Genomic DNA, 15,205 nt, shown 5'->3' with positions numbered 1-15,205 from the left:
TTTTTAAGATAAAACAAAAACCTAATTTTTTTTTTTTTTTTTTTTTTTTTTTCTCCATTTACTTCCGAGTCCCAAACTCTTAGCACTCTGTGCTGTGAGCTCCACGTGGGACCTCACATGACTGAAGACTAGAGAATCCCAGACCGGTGCTTTCCAGCAGATGGAAGTGTTGGATCAAAAAATATTTCTAAGTCTTATGTCAGTAAGGTCAGCAATATATTTAGTAACATTTCTCCAGGCAAGAACTTGAACATGATTTTCCATGGAGGAAAAAAACAAAACACAAAAAACACAGTGATGCTTCTAGATGCAGAGATGTCACCTGTCTTTGCATCTTTCTCCAGCCAGCTCAGGCTCTGGAACTTCCCAGTTCTTTCTGTTTTCTTAACCTATTCCTGACATGTCTGCAACCCAGGCCCACAGGAAAGAAAAGAATATATTTTCACTAAACAGGGGCAGTGAGGAAAGGGATAGTTGTGCTGTTTACAAAGTCGCAGTATATTTGAGATATAGATTATGGTGTATCACTTTTGAGAACCTAACCTCAATTTGTGATTATATTTCAAAAGAAAAAGGGTTTTTCCTAACAAGTATGATATAAAATATGTTAGGCTATGCAGACCTTTTATTCCATACCACCAGATTTGATAATATATTTATATATCGAACATAATTCTAAGAGAAAAGTAACCTGTCAGGTGTTGCTACATTAATATGTATCATATAAAAGATTGTTTTTGCACCTTACAGTTATTTTCTTGGCACGTGAGGGTTAAAGGTAATAATTAAGAATGAATTGTGATACATGGACTTGTACAAACCCAACACATTATTCATGAGAAGTTTAAAGTTGAGAGTTGGAAGTAAAGACTCACCGCTCTGTTGCCTTTTTTCAACCCCATAGAGTCAAACCCCCTTAGGTCATCTGCTCTGCTGGACCCGAAGGGGTTGCTGCATATAAAAGAATAACTCTTAAGAAACAGAGATTCCCTCTCACTTCCTATTCCAGTAGCTCCTGGCCAGAACTAAGCCTATTAATTTTTGGACTAAAAATAAATCAGCTTTGAGAACAAATCATTGTGTTTTTCTTCCCTCTTGTAATCTGAGAATATGTACCAGGAAGGGAGGGACCGAGCACCCAAAACCTTTTACTCACCAGGCACAGTGACAGCGAAACTCCCATCTGCCTATTAACTCTCTGACCCCTTTTTCCTTGAAACGTAGGTGGTGCTCTATGTCAAAGAAGAGATGAAGAGGAATGATCTTCCGGAAACAGCCGTGATTGGACTTCTGTGGACCTGTATAATGAATGCTGTGGAATGGAACAAGAAGGAAGAACTCGTTGCAGAGCAGGCCCTTAAGCACCTGAAGGTACGGGGTCAACAGGGCACAGTCTTGGCTGCAGACCAGTTGCAGCTCTTAACCGTACAACACGTGGGTTCTACCTGCCATTCACCCAGATTTAGGCCAAAGGTGTATTTCCCATCTAAGAGTAAATTCTTAACTGAACACATCAGAAAATACCCAGAATAATCTTATATTCAGCATTTAAAGTTAAAGAGAAATACGGTCTAACTCTATTGGTTTCCTTTCTAGATGACAAAAATTCTTGGTAATATTTTCATTTAAACTGTAAATTGGTATTAGAGTTTGAAAAGTACCTAGTCCTGACACCGGTATTGCACTGTATATTAACCAAATAGAATTTAACTAACACAAAAAAATTGGAAAAGTATCTGATGGATGGAAGAAATCAACTGATTGTGTAAATAGCATGTTTTTGTGCATGGATAAATGCTTTTGCTTTTATTAATTGTCTTCTCCCTATAAAACTTTATTAAGATGAGTAAAAGACCTAGATCCTTCCTTCAGAGTTTACATATGAATTGAGGAGTCAAAGACTACCTAGTAGAGGGGACGCCTGTTGAAAATTAAAGATAACTCTGTTTAGAAAAGAGCAGTGAGTAAAATCTGCAGGTTAAGTTGATCAGTGAAAGCACCTTGGGGGAGATTTGTGTTGAACTGAGAAAACATTGGCTCAACATCAGTGTCTAGAAGCCAAGGACAATTAGGACAAAGGGAATAATATGAACTAAACCATAAAGATGACCTATGAGGGTGTCTGGGATGTCTGGGCAAAGAGAACCCCACGCTCCCATCAGTATTAAATATGGCCGCCTCATGACCTCCCTCTGCCTCCTTTTCATGGCGCCCTTTAAACATAGTAGCATCAGTTACCTTTAATAGTGTGAGAATTTCATTTTAGTGGGTACAGTGAGAAAAATCTGACAGGATGCTAGTCTAAAAAATTAATTTTGATTGGACACAAACCCTTAAAGTGAAAGCTTCCTAAGTAAACCTTCAGATTTCTGTTGTGATTCAAGTATTGTTGGCCCTGTACCTCCCATGAAAGTTAATGGTTGGATTTACTCCCCACTTCTGTTCCAGCAATATGCTCCACTCCTGGCTGTCTTCAGTTCCCAAGGCCAGTCAGAGCTGATCCTCCTCCAGAAGGTTCAAGAATACTGCTACGACAACATCCATTTCATGAAAGCTTTTCAGAAGATCGTGGTTCTCTTTTATAAAGGTGTGTATCGATGGTGCCCATTGAGGCCCAACACAAGGGCTAAGGCAGAGGGAGACATGAGGTTCTTGCTAAGCTTTGCGTTTAGTGAGACAGCCATATTATGGTAGAAGAGAGAAAGTGTACACGCCGTATATGCATGGCCTCAATGAGAACCAGCCTGGTGAGACCCCTGGGCACATTGCCGGAAGACTGCTGATAAACTGGTTATTATTTTGTAGAGGTGAGGGAGTGGGGGTGATGAAAAAGACGATTATAACAAAAAATAATTAGGTCTGTTATTGAATTCTAAGGATTAGCTCTAATAACTATAATTACCAAAGTCTGCCTGTAGTATATTGAGACCTTCTCAGATGCCATAAAGCTGACTAAAATTATTGAAATAATGAACTTTTTACTTTGTATTTTAATTATTTGGACTAGCCATTCTCCTGTTTTTCAAGGAAATAACTATTTTTAAATTTCCCTTTACTGTCTTTTCATTATATTTGTAAGGATTAGGTTGTCATGGCAACTGCACTGCCTTTAATAAATGAAAGCTATTGGAGTTTTAACTGATCTCAGTCTTTATACCTACATTATATAAAAAATAATCCTGGACTCTTCTTTGGTCTGAGTTCATGTAGTTTTATGAGAGAAGCGGGAAGAGAACTTAAGAAATAATACATTTTGAACATTATAAACTGTTTATTGGAAGGTATGACAATCTTAAATGGCAATTTATTATAGAAAGAAAATTAACATCAGCCAGTATTTTCCTTTTGATGTGTTCTTAAATTTGTCTATTTTTTTTTAATGTGTATTTTTTTTTTTTATGTCTTTTATTTTGAGAGACAGAGAGCGAGCAGGGGAGAGGCAGAGAGAGAGGGAGACACAGAATCTGAAACAGGCTCTGGGCTCTGTGCAGTCAGCACAGAGCCCAGTGTAGGGCTCAAACCCACGGACTGTGAGATCATGACCTGAGCCAAAGTCAGACACTTAACCTACTAAGCCACCCAGGCACCCCTTTAATGTGTATTTTGAGAGAGAGAGAAGAGAGCACACAAGCTGGGGAGGGGCAGAGAAAGATAGGGACACAGAGGATCCAAAGTGGGCTCTCTGCTGTCAGCAGGGCTCAGCCTCATGAACCGTGAGATCATGACTGAGCTGAAGCCTGATGCTCAACGAACTGAGCCCAGAGGCCCCTCTTACATTTGTCTATCTTGGATAATCGTTTGGGCAAATGGAATATGAAAATTTTACATTATTGATTAATGGCTATCTTATAAATGTTAGTAGCACTTCACGGAGTTTTAATTGGCCATTGAGATTCTTCAGATGGATATATCTTGCCCTCAAGTGTTTGGGTGATATTTTACTTTCTCAGCATTAGGGTATTCGGCACCATTTTTATTATATCAGTAGAAGAAAGGGCTGACTGCCAAGTCTCATTTGAAGTAATGTGTTTTTCTCAGGCCAGATCCGTATTAGGTCCTCTTGGACATAGTCATGAGAGTCAACATCCTAAAACAAGGGTGCAAATGATCTCCAGGGTTACCCATCAGAAGCAAACCTGCAGGTCATAGTCCCAGCCCACCTTGTCCAGCAGCCAAGTTGAAGCCATGCCCTTCCAGCCTGTGACCATTCTGTCCACGTGCACCATAGTCTCCATTGTAAACTGTAAACAGGTGGAAAGACCTGTGAAATAGGTTTCCCATACGCTTTGTGAGTGGCCAGTATTTTCCACTATAGAGAAGCAAACTGTTTATAAACTGGTGCCTAAGCACACAATTTGCTTTCTTGTCATTTAATAGCTAACCAATCAGTGTCTCCAACCAAATCTTTTTGTAACTGAAACATACTTGTTTGAGCTTTATCTGTAGGAGCATCTCATTTTATTATTGAAGTTATTCACCAAAAAAAAGAAGAAAAAAACCCGATTTTTTTGTTGGCGATGGCGTCTATTAAAACCCTTTACAGATTTCTCATTTTAACCATTAATGTCAAGAATGCTTCCCCATTGGCCTCTTTTTAACAACCACTAAGGACAAAACTAGTTGCTTTACTTCCTATTGTTGGGTCCCAAATGCTAAGGAACCGGAAATTATAAATAACCAAGAAATGGATACCAAAGAGTAAAAAGAAAAATTAACTCTTCCTTAGGCCACTGATTAACTAGATGGTCACTTTGTAAATAATCAAAAGTTAGTAAGGTCTGTGGAAAGTATGAGCAGACCCAAGGGAACACAGGAAGTTGTCAACATCAATTTTATTGTGGCCTAGTTCTTTTTGTAAATGAAATCAGGAAACTAAAATGAATACTGAAAATACATCATTGAGAAGTTAAAACTAAATGTTATTTTCTAGGTAATTTCATAATTTTCCAAAAATCATATATCTAGCCTTTTTCTGAAAGAAGTAATTATATTCTTGGAACCATGAAATCCCTGAGGAATGATTATTCCATCCCACTTATTAAGAGAGTTACAGTGTTTACCTTCTTACCGGTTTTGGATAGTGATCTTTTATTTGACCTAATCTTATCCAGCAAGCAGCTGTGCACCAGGAGACATATGTTATTTGTTTTTACAAGGATTTGGATGTCCTTGTTCTGTATTTCTTATGCCTGGAAAGTCTTGATGAACAGTGTGTATGTATTAAAGCACTCTTTTCCCAGCGCTACGGTGCATATGAATCACCTGAAGAGCTTGTTAAAACAGATTCCCCTGGGATTTGGGTTTTGTTTGTTTGTTTGTTTTGTTGGGTTTTTGTTTCTGTTTTTAGGGATTTTTTTTTTAGTTTTTTAATGTTTCTTTTTGAGAGACAGAGAGACAGAACATGAGCCAGGGAGGTGCAGAGAGAGAGGGAGACACAGAATCTGAAGCAGGCTACAGGCTCTGAGCTGTCAGCACATAGCCCAATACACAACTTGAACCCAAGAACCATGAGATCATGACCTGAACCAAAATGGGACACTTAACTGACTGAGCCAACCCTTGGGGATTCAGGCCCACAAATTTGCATTTTAAGAAATTTCCAGCTCATGTTGTGACTATTGGTCAGGACCACTTGTCTGAAGGGTTATTAAATGCCAGAAATGACAAATTCCATCAACTCTGGTAACGTGTTCCAAGATTATACTAATCATTAATTCCATGTACACATACATATTCAAAGATATCAAATAGTATCTTGTTTGCTTCTTTTATGTAATGATATGGATTCCTTTTATTTACTATAAGGAACACTTTGCTTTAAAGCAGGCGTTTGTTTTTTTTTTAATGTAAGAGAAATAATTTCTTCTTTCCCATTTAATTTTTTATACACACACACATCTTCCCTGTATTTCTAGAACTTGAGAATGACAGAAACTTAGGGATTTGATTCCCCATGTCTCTGACAAACCTAATTTTTTAAATGAATGCCATCATTGAAAGATTTTTTTAAACATAAATAACAGAAGAATAAAAGTGAATAAACTGTAAATAGGAATACTTTTCAGTAATGAAAACAAAAGTGTTGATTTTTCATTTTGTAAAGATTCTCTTTCTGTTTTAAATCTAGATTCTTAGATTTCTGTGCAGTAGGAAAATCTAACCCTCAATCATCACTTTATTCATTTTTTTAAAGTCATTTCTTTCCAAAGCCAAGAACCATATTCTCAGTATGTTGATCTGAGAGAAATGTAAAATTTTCAAGTACTGCCACTATCTTTCATGGGTTTTAGCCTTTGCAGATATTTCTTAGGTTAATTTCTGTCCCTCATGCATATTTTTCTGAAAGAAATTTCCTGTTCTCATTCTTTCAAAAAGGTGAGTGACCTTCTCACCATATTTTCAATATTCTTAAGGTAAATTATTTTTACTTACGTCCCTATGTGATGTCCCTATTAAAAAAATAATGAATTTCCTAAGTTCCAAGTCATAGTTTTTAACTTCAATATGTAAGTCATGTTCTCTAAAGTTTTGCCATTCTCAAAGCACACGTACAGTATTCTCTCTTTGATCTTCGCAAAAACCCAACATTTAAATTCTAACTCTACAAATTGAGAAATATGTAGTTGTTCTCATCAACTTAATGAAATTGTCCATCATGCATTTATTGAATGCTGGAAATGAGGCCTTCCATTAAATGCTGGGAATGAGATAATGAACAGAACAGTTCATGAGTTCCTGGATTTCAGGGTGTAGAAGAAAACCAAGGATTACAGTCATCTTTTCATTTCTAAAATAAGGCTCACACAGAGGGTGATGTTGAAGGAAGGGCACACAGCATTCCACCAGATGTGGTGAATAAATTGGCCAGATAGGACAGAGAAAATTATTTTTTATTCTGAGGGAATACTGCATGCAGTTGTAGGATGTCTGTTTTTCTTCCTGGACTTTCACTGATATTCTGTATTCCTTGGAGGATTTCTCTGGGAGAGTCCTAACAAACACTTGGTTGCTTCTCTATATTAATGAGAACTCTCCCCACTTTTCCATAGTGGAGGAAAAAAAAGTCCTCTATTTTTCAATAAGCTCTTTCCTTTTTAGATTAGACTTCTCACTAAACGAAAGTCCAGTGTTTTTAAACTTTGGATGTCTGTGTTTTGCCCCCTAAGTTGCCCTGTGTGGTTGCTTTTGTCCCGTCTTTATTATTTATTCCTCCATTACTAGGGGTGCAGTCTTGCAGCAAGTATTTGTTACTAAATTAGGCTCCTCTAAGAACTCAGCTTTGCACCTGGTCTCCTTTTCTGTGAACACTACATCTGATAAGTTTTACCTAATGATTTAGTATCTGTGGTTGACAAGCATTGTAGTAGTTGCATGGCCTCTTTCAGCCTCTGTGGGACAATAAAACACATGAATGAGCTCTCCATCTTCAGAAGAAAAGCCTGAGATAAATAGTAACCTTAAAATGCAGTCTAAGTCAGCCTTCCAACAGGAGCATGGTTATCACAGTTCTTTTAAATTGGGGAGATAAAATAGCAATTCCCTACATGTTGGTCACATTTTAAATTCCATTTGTTTTATAATAATAATATTTCTGTAGTGCATGCATATAATTTATAAGAGCTGAAAAGCATACATATGTTGGTGGTACGTTCTTGAAACTGCCCTGCTTTTAGGGGAGCACAATCAAAACCGTTTGGAAATTAAGCTATCTAAATCACAAACATCTTTAAAATGTTCTAAAGACAAAGAATATGAAAAAGGACATTTATTTATTTATTTATTTTAAGTTTATTTATTTATTATTGAGAGAGAGAGAGCGCATGTAAGTGAGCTAGAAGCAGAGAGAGGGGGAGAGAGAATCCCAAGCAGGCCCCGCACTGTCAGCACAGAGCCCGAAGCCGGACTCAAACCCACAAACCAGAAGGTCATGACCTGAGGTGAAATCAGGCACTTGACCGACTGAGCCACCCAGGTGCCCTAAAAAGGAGTTTTAAGATCCATGTTTGAGGGGCGCCTGGATGGCTCAGGTCATGATCTTGCAGTTGGTGAGTTCGAGCCCCACATTGGTTCTGTGCTGATAGCTCAGGACCTGGAGCCTGCTTCACATTCTGTGTCTCCCTTTCTCTGCTCTTCCCCAGCTCTCCCCTTCTCTGTTTCTCATCCTTTCCCCCCACCCTCTCTCTCTCTCTCTCTCTCTCTCTCAAAAAATAAACTTTTAAATTAAATAAATAAATAAATGACATCATTTCCATGTTTGAGCTAAGAAGTGTTCTTAAAATCTGCACAAAGAAGCCTTGCATAAGAACAAGTCACTTCCTCAGGCTGTGAACCATTTGCTCCTCTCTTCAGCTAACACTGGGATTTGATGGCAAATTTTTTTGTCGTTGTGAATGGAGAGCGTGAGCTGAAAGTGGAAGCTAAAAGTTAACAGTAATTCTCTAGGACAACTGATTATAATTTTTACACCGTTCTTATAAATGAGTAAATATAGACCCATTTACTCATAAATGAATAAATATACACTCAATTCTTATAAATGAGTAAATCCAGACTTTCTTCTTCCTTTACACATTGTAGTATATTTAATAATGAAAATTAATAAAACAAACTTGATATTTTCTAAAACCAGTCACGTGCATTTGTAGTCAATTCGTTCTCTTCCATTGACTCCAAGCCAGTTATTAATTCGGGGGGGGGAGGAGTTCAGGTTTTGGTTATAAAGACATCAGTGATTGAAAACAGTCTCATTTTTCTTGTTTTTGTAAGTTAAAATTATATTTCAACTGCAGAAACGTCATTGGCATGATTTATGAGCCTTTTTAGCAGATTAGGCAGGCATTGAGGACAATAATATTTTTTTATCTGCTTCCCATCTCATTTCTCACTCTGAAATCCCAAAAGACAACCCATTGGAACATTGCCAATATACATAGACTATTATTTTCATATTTCCCCTCCTATTCTTCACATTAAGTAGTCTAAATTAATGGTAACATGAGGGTCTCAAGGCACATTTGTGGAATTTAGAATTTAAGGTAATGGGTAGTTAATAGATCATTCATTTTGCTAGAAACCTATAAGAAGTCTCTTTTTCCCTTAATGGAGTACAAGGAAAACATTACTCTTGTGATTTAAGATATTATGCTATAGGAGATACATGACTTAGGGATAGAATAAATATAGGGGCACCTGGGTGGCTCGGTCGGCTAAGCATCTGACTCTTGATTTCAGCTCATGTCATGATCTCGTGGTTTGTGAGACTGAGCCCCAGAAGAGCTCTGCACTGACAGCATGGAGCCTGATTGAGATTATCTCTGTCTTTCTCTCTCTCTTAAAATAAATAAACTTTAAAAAAAAAAAAAGAACAAAATAGGACTTTGAGTTCTGTGTGTGTTGGTCCTGTGATACACCCAGAAAGCTCATCTTCATACTTAATTGTTAATAGCATTATTACATTCTAGTTACGTGTTTTCATTTGCCATTTTTTCCCTCCTAAAAGAGTAAATCCCCTTAAAAGACCAGTCATTTGAGGTTGCTATTTAATCAAGGCGTGTTTGGAGTTGGCAGGACACAGAGTATTCTGAATCGCTGGAATTGCTGATTCATTTGCAAAATTACGAAATAACCCAGTTTCCTACCAGCAAATTAGCACTGAGAAAGACTTCCAAGTCCCAGTAGTGACTCACAGATAAGCTTGCAGTATATCATGCCTGATGAGATGCATATCATCGTCATCAGTAAAGTATTTGCTAAGCTAATTCCCAGAATACAGCACTGTGCTATATGGAAATGAGCTTGGTTCCTGTTTCAGATAAGTTTCAGATACAGATTTCTTTTATAACAGCACTTTTACTATTTAAAGTGACTTCTTTCTATTTAATTATAAGACATAAAGTTGCTTTTTTAAAAAAACATGATATATATGTAGTAACTTGGAAATGTTCACTTTAAATTGCAGCTGATGTACTGAGTGAAGAAGCAATATTGAAATGGTACAAAGAAGCACACGTTGCCAAAGGCAAAAGTGTTTTTCTTGACCAGATGAAGAAATTTGTTGAGTGGCTACAAAACGCAGAAGAAGGTATGATTACATTTAATGACTATGGTGGTCATTTAGCAAATACTTTCTCTTTATAATTTAAGGTATCTACCTCTCCCACAGATTTTTTTTCTTGCTTCTCTAAAACTAAAGTTCTTAAGGTATCTTTATTTTTTTTTAATATTTTATTTATTTCTGAGAGAGAGAGAGACAATGCGAGCAGGGGAGAGTCAGAGAGAATGGGAGATACAGAATCTGAAGCAGGCTCCAGGTTCTGAGCTAGTTGTCAGCACAGAGCCCGAAGTGCGGCTCAAACCCACAAACCATGAGATCATGACCCGAGTCGAAGTGGGAGGCTTAACTGACTGAGCCACCCAGGTGTCCCATCTTAGGGTATCTTCCTTATGAAGCATCTTGCCTGTAATCTTAGCCGTTTTCTGAAATCAAAGCAATGAAAAATGCTACATGTTAAAAAACAAAAGACAACCTCTTCAGTTATCCACCCTAATGGGAGACAAAGGACAAGAAATCATCAGTTGTGAAAGGAGAAAAAAAAAGCATTTGGCTTAACTACACATTATGGGATTATTATTAACCAGTTGACTGCTACTGAAAATGGAAGCACGAGGTAGAAGAATAATGGATGAGAGTGAATCATACTAAGCGTGAAAAGTTTATTTTGGATGACCCAGAAGGATAAAGTAATTACAGTCTCTAATTTTGCCTCCAAAAGGCAAAGTTCAACTACTGGATATTTATCCAAGGGATAGAGGTGTGCTTTTTTGAAGGGGCACATGCACCCCAAAGTTTATAGCAGCACTATCAACAATAGCCAAAGTATGGAAAGAGCCCAAATGTCCATCAACAGATGAATGGATAAAGAAGATGTATATACATACACAATGGAGTATTATTCGGCAATGAAAAAGAATGAAATCTTGCCATTTGCTTCTACCCGGGTGTAACTGGAGGGTACTGTGCTAAGCGAAATTAGTCAGAAATTGACAAATATCATATGACTTCACTCATGAGGACTTTAAGATATAAAACAGAGTAACCTAAGGGAAGGGAAACAAAAATAATATAAAACCAAGGAGGGGGACAAAACATATGAGACTCTTAAATACAGAGAACAAACAGGGTTAATGGAGGGGTTGTGGGAGAAGGGATGGGCTAAATGAGTAAGGGGCATATCTACTCCTAAAATCCTTGTTGCCCTATATGCTAACTAACTTGGATGTAAATTAAACAAAAATCTTAAATTCACCAAGTTGTGCACATTAAATATGTATAGCTTTTTGTATGTCGATTATGCGTCAATAAAGTGGTTTAAAAAATAAAATGTAAATAAATAAATAGAAAGGCAAAGTTCATTTAAAAGCAAAAAGGAGGGGCGCCTGGGTGGCTTAGTCGGTTAAGCGTCTGACTTTCGCTTAGGTCATGATCTCGCGGTTCGTGGGTTCGGGCCCCACGTCGGGCTCTGTGCTGACTGCCAGCTCGGAGCCTGGAGCCTGTTTCAGTCTGTGACTCCCTCTCTCTCTCTGACCCTCCCCTGCTCACGCTGTCTCTCTCTCTCTCCTATATATAAATAAAAAACATTTAAAAAAAATTAAAAGCAAAAAGGAGTGAATGTTTGTCTTTCCTAGTAAATGCATGACTAGGGCAAAAAAAATGCCTTTTGGGGGTTGAGGTACGTATCAGATTGGAAACTCTTTCATGACTCGGTTCAAACGAACCTCTGGAGGAGCACCTGGGTGATCCAGTCAGTTAAGTGTCTGACCTCGTCTCAGGTCATGATCTCAGGTCATGATCTATTCCAACAGCTCAGAGCCCAGAGCCTACTTCAGATTCTGTGTCTCCCTCCCTCTCTCTCTGCTCCTTGCCCACTTGCACTCTGTCTCTGTCTTTCTCAAAAATAAATAAACATTTAAACATTTTTTTCTAAATATTAAATAAATAAAGGAATCTCTGGAGGCAACTGGCTGGCTCAGTTGGTAGAGTCTTCAACCCTCCCTCTCAGTGTTCTAAGTTTGAGCCCCACGTTGGGCATAGAGTTTACTTAATAAAACTTTTTAAAAAGGAATCTCTGAATGAAAGACCTGACTTTTCTCTCTCTCTCTTCTCTCCTAGAATCTGAATCAGAAGGTGAAGAAAATTAGAAGGCTCAAGAAGCACAATAGGCTACCACACAACACTCAACTGGGAATGCTGAACCATTTGAGAAGAGAAAACTTGGCTTCAGATTTCACAAAGAAAAAAAAATAGGATAGGCTTCCCTTGTGCAAAGGGGGAAATGGTTTTTGTTTTCGTTTTGTTTTTAAATGGAGCCCTGAGGCATCAGCTATTATACTTGGGACTCTACCTCTCACTCACTATATGCTAACTTAAAGCCATTCAACAAGGAGTCAAGTAGGTATCTGAAATTCAATACTCAACAGACTCCTCTTTTTTAGCTGTATTTTTCAGGTACTGTGTGGTGAACGCCCCACTGGTGTCTATTACAGGGCCACTTTGGTAGTTGTGTATCTGCTCGTGTATGTGATTTGACAAACCAGTTTTTTAAAATAAATGGCTTTTTAAAAATCTGGGCTTTTCAGAGCTTTAATTTCTTTAGAGGACATGACTCCTTCCACAGATGATATTTCACTCTTAGGCTTTTGTTCTCTATCCAGAATTTTGACAGGTTCATCTCTTTATCATCTATAAAAACAACTCTTTTCCTTCTACCATGATAAGTACCACATTTCAGTTGTCTTCATACTGAAATAGAAATTGACCCAAAATCTGGGGCGCCTGGGTGGCTCAGTGCGTTAAGCGTCTGACTTCAGCTCAGGTCATGATCTCACAGTGTGTGGGTTCGAGCCCCACATTGGGCTCTGTGCTGACAGCTAGTTCAGAGCCTGGAGCCTGTTTCGGATTCTGTATCTCCCTCTCTCTCTGACCCTCCCCTGCTCATACTGTCACTCTCTCTCTCTCTCTCTCTCTCTCAGAAATAAATAAAACATTTTTTAAAAAATTTAAAAAAAGAAATTGACCCAACATCCATGCACATTAGTACAAATACCAAGAAGTGATAGTATTAACAGTTATTTAGGTATGTAAATACATTGATCCACACTTCTTGTGTTTTTCTCAGGACAATTTTCTCCCTGTTTGGAGGAGAGCTAATGTACATATGTAAATAAATCTTTGTTTATATCTATAACTAGGTGATTTTAGTCTTTAAAATATCTTGTTCTCTGGGGTACCTGGGTGGCTCAGGTCATAATCTCACAGTTCATGGGTTCAGTCCCCCTTTGGGCTCTGTGCTAACAACTCAGAGCCTGGAGCCTGCTTCTGATTCTGTGTCTTCCTCTCTGCCCCTCCCCCACTCACTCCCTGTCTATCTCTGTCTCTGAAAAATGAATAAAGGTTTAAAAAGTTTATAAATAAATAAAATGTAATATCTTGTTCTCAGTAGTAGTAGTGGGAGGCATCTTAACTGTTTGGTAAGGCTCATCATTTTATGACACAGTTCTTTCTTAACTCTTAAAAACTTTAAGGACTACACCTGTTGCTCTTCGGGTGATGGCAGTCTTCAAGACAAACATTTTATCTAAGAGTTGAAATGGAGAGGATGCATTGAAAACAGCATTCACCAAGTTAAGTATATGAAGAGCTTTATCACTGTCATGTCATCATCCTGTATAAAAAGATAGTTTTCTTGTTTCCTATTTGTCCTCAGGAATAAAAGGAAATCTTACCCCTAGGACTAGACCACATACATAAATCCGTAACATGATAGATTCCTCCCATCTTTTAAATGATCAGCCTTTGATAAATTTCTTTCTTCCCATTAGTTAGAACACTCTCAGGTTCTCTGTCCCAACAGAGAAATATCAATTTAAGTAGATCTTTTTGAAAAATCTGTATGTGAGAATGTCATTTTCATGACATGAAAAATAATAATGACAGGAATGACGGGAAGTTATAGAATAAAGAGCCTTACAGCCCTTTGACGTGAATAGAATGCCCCCAATATTTCTATGTATATTCTTTCTTAAAATTCTCCTGAAAAATGCCCCTATTTTCCAATCTGCCTTTCTATTTTATAGAAGAAAGTGTTAACCCATCTATCCCATTGTGGTATACCGCTTTAAAGGGAGATAAAAACCACCTGGAACTAAACAAAGGGAAAATTCTGGAATGTGTTGTTCTTATAAGACAATCCTCTTGAGAAAAAGGTAGAAAGGAACCTGAAGGGAGAGGTGTCTGCTATCTTCTGGGCCATCGATTCATCACTCATCTCCATTTTCTATCTACCCTTCATCTATCTAAAAATTATAATTATGAAATGGTAGTCACACCCTAGAGTACACACCAGAAGTGTTTATGTGAATTGAAAAAAAAAATTTTTAGTTGGAAAATAAATTTGGCCATCTCATTTGGCAAGTGCTGACTGCCAGTTAGGATACATGGCATATTTCAGAAGTGGAGTAAGTTAAATCCACAAAAATAGATGTATTAAAGGTAGAATTTTGAGAATTATATGCAGTTTATAATAAAATTTTTATGTTGGGGCACCTGGACGGCTCAGTTGGTAAAGCATCTTAACGACTCAGGTCATGATCTCACAGTACGTGGGTTCGAGCCCCGCATTGGGCTCTGCTGACGGCTAGCTCAGAGCCTGGAGCCTGCTTCAGATTCTGTATCTCCCTCTCTCTCTGACCCTTCTCTGCTCATGCTGTCTCTCTCTCTCAGAAATAAATATAACATAAATAAATAAAAATTTTTATGTCACTTTTTATGTTATNTCTGACCCTTCTCTGCTCATGCTGTCTCTCTCTCTCAGAAATAAATATAAATAAATAAAAATTTTTATGTCACTTTTTATGTTACGTTCTATATATGTCATGTTTAATTTTATATATCAATGTATGAGGCTTTCCCCTTCATTTTAGAAGATCACGGATAAAAAGTGGTTAGAGGGTATCTGACTGTGTTCCCAGTCCATCAAAGGTGGCCACTCTGAGACAAAAGTGCAGAGCTGTCCAGGGCCTTAGAGTTAGTGGCCAAGATGGAACCAGAAGTCCCATCTTCTGAGTCCCACACTTAAACTTCTACTGACAAATTATTTATAAGTTATGTCTCTACAGTTCAAGCAAGTGTTTTTATTTTAAAAAGCAC

General features: G+C 37.8%; 1 protein-coding gene across 2 annotated transcripts in view; it reads left to right on the top strand.

Annotated features, from left to right (window-relative positions):
* The window catches only part of BZW2 (basic leucine zipper and W2 domains 2), a 68,575-nt gene extending 55,951 nt beyond the window's left edge, over positions 1–12,624 (top strand). For both annotated transcript variants that reach the window (XM_077757665.1, XM_077757666.1), the window contains exons 9-12: positions 1,225–1,371; positions 2,449–2,587; positions 9,959–10,081; positions 12,170–12,624. In XM_077757665.1, coding sequence (XP_077613791.1) covers positions 1,225–1,371; positions 2,449–2,587; positions 9,959–10,081; positions 12,170–12,198 — 438 coding nt within the window. In that variant the 3' untranslated portion in view covers positions 12,199–12,624. The remainder of the gene's footprint in view (positions 1–1,224; positions 1,372–2,448; positions 2,588–9,958; positions 10,082–12,169) is intronic.
* Positions 12,625–15,205: the final 2,581 nt, after the last annotated feature.

Source organism: Crocuta crocuta, unplaced genomic scaffold, assembly GCF_008692635.1.
Source record: "Crocuta crocuta isolate KB4526 unplaced genomic scaffold, BGI_CrCroc_1.0 scaffold62, whole genome shotgun sequence".
Taxonomy (NCBI): Eukaryota; Metazoa; Chordata; class Mammalia; order Carnivora; family Hyaenidae; genus Crocuta; species Crocuta crocuta.
The sequence above is the reverse complement of the archived record's forward strand: the minus strand, read 5'-3'. Positions and strand labels throughout refer to the sequence as shown.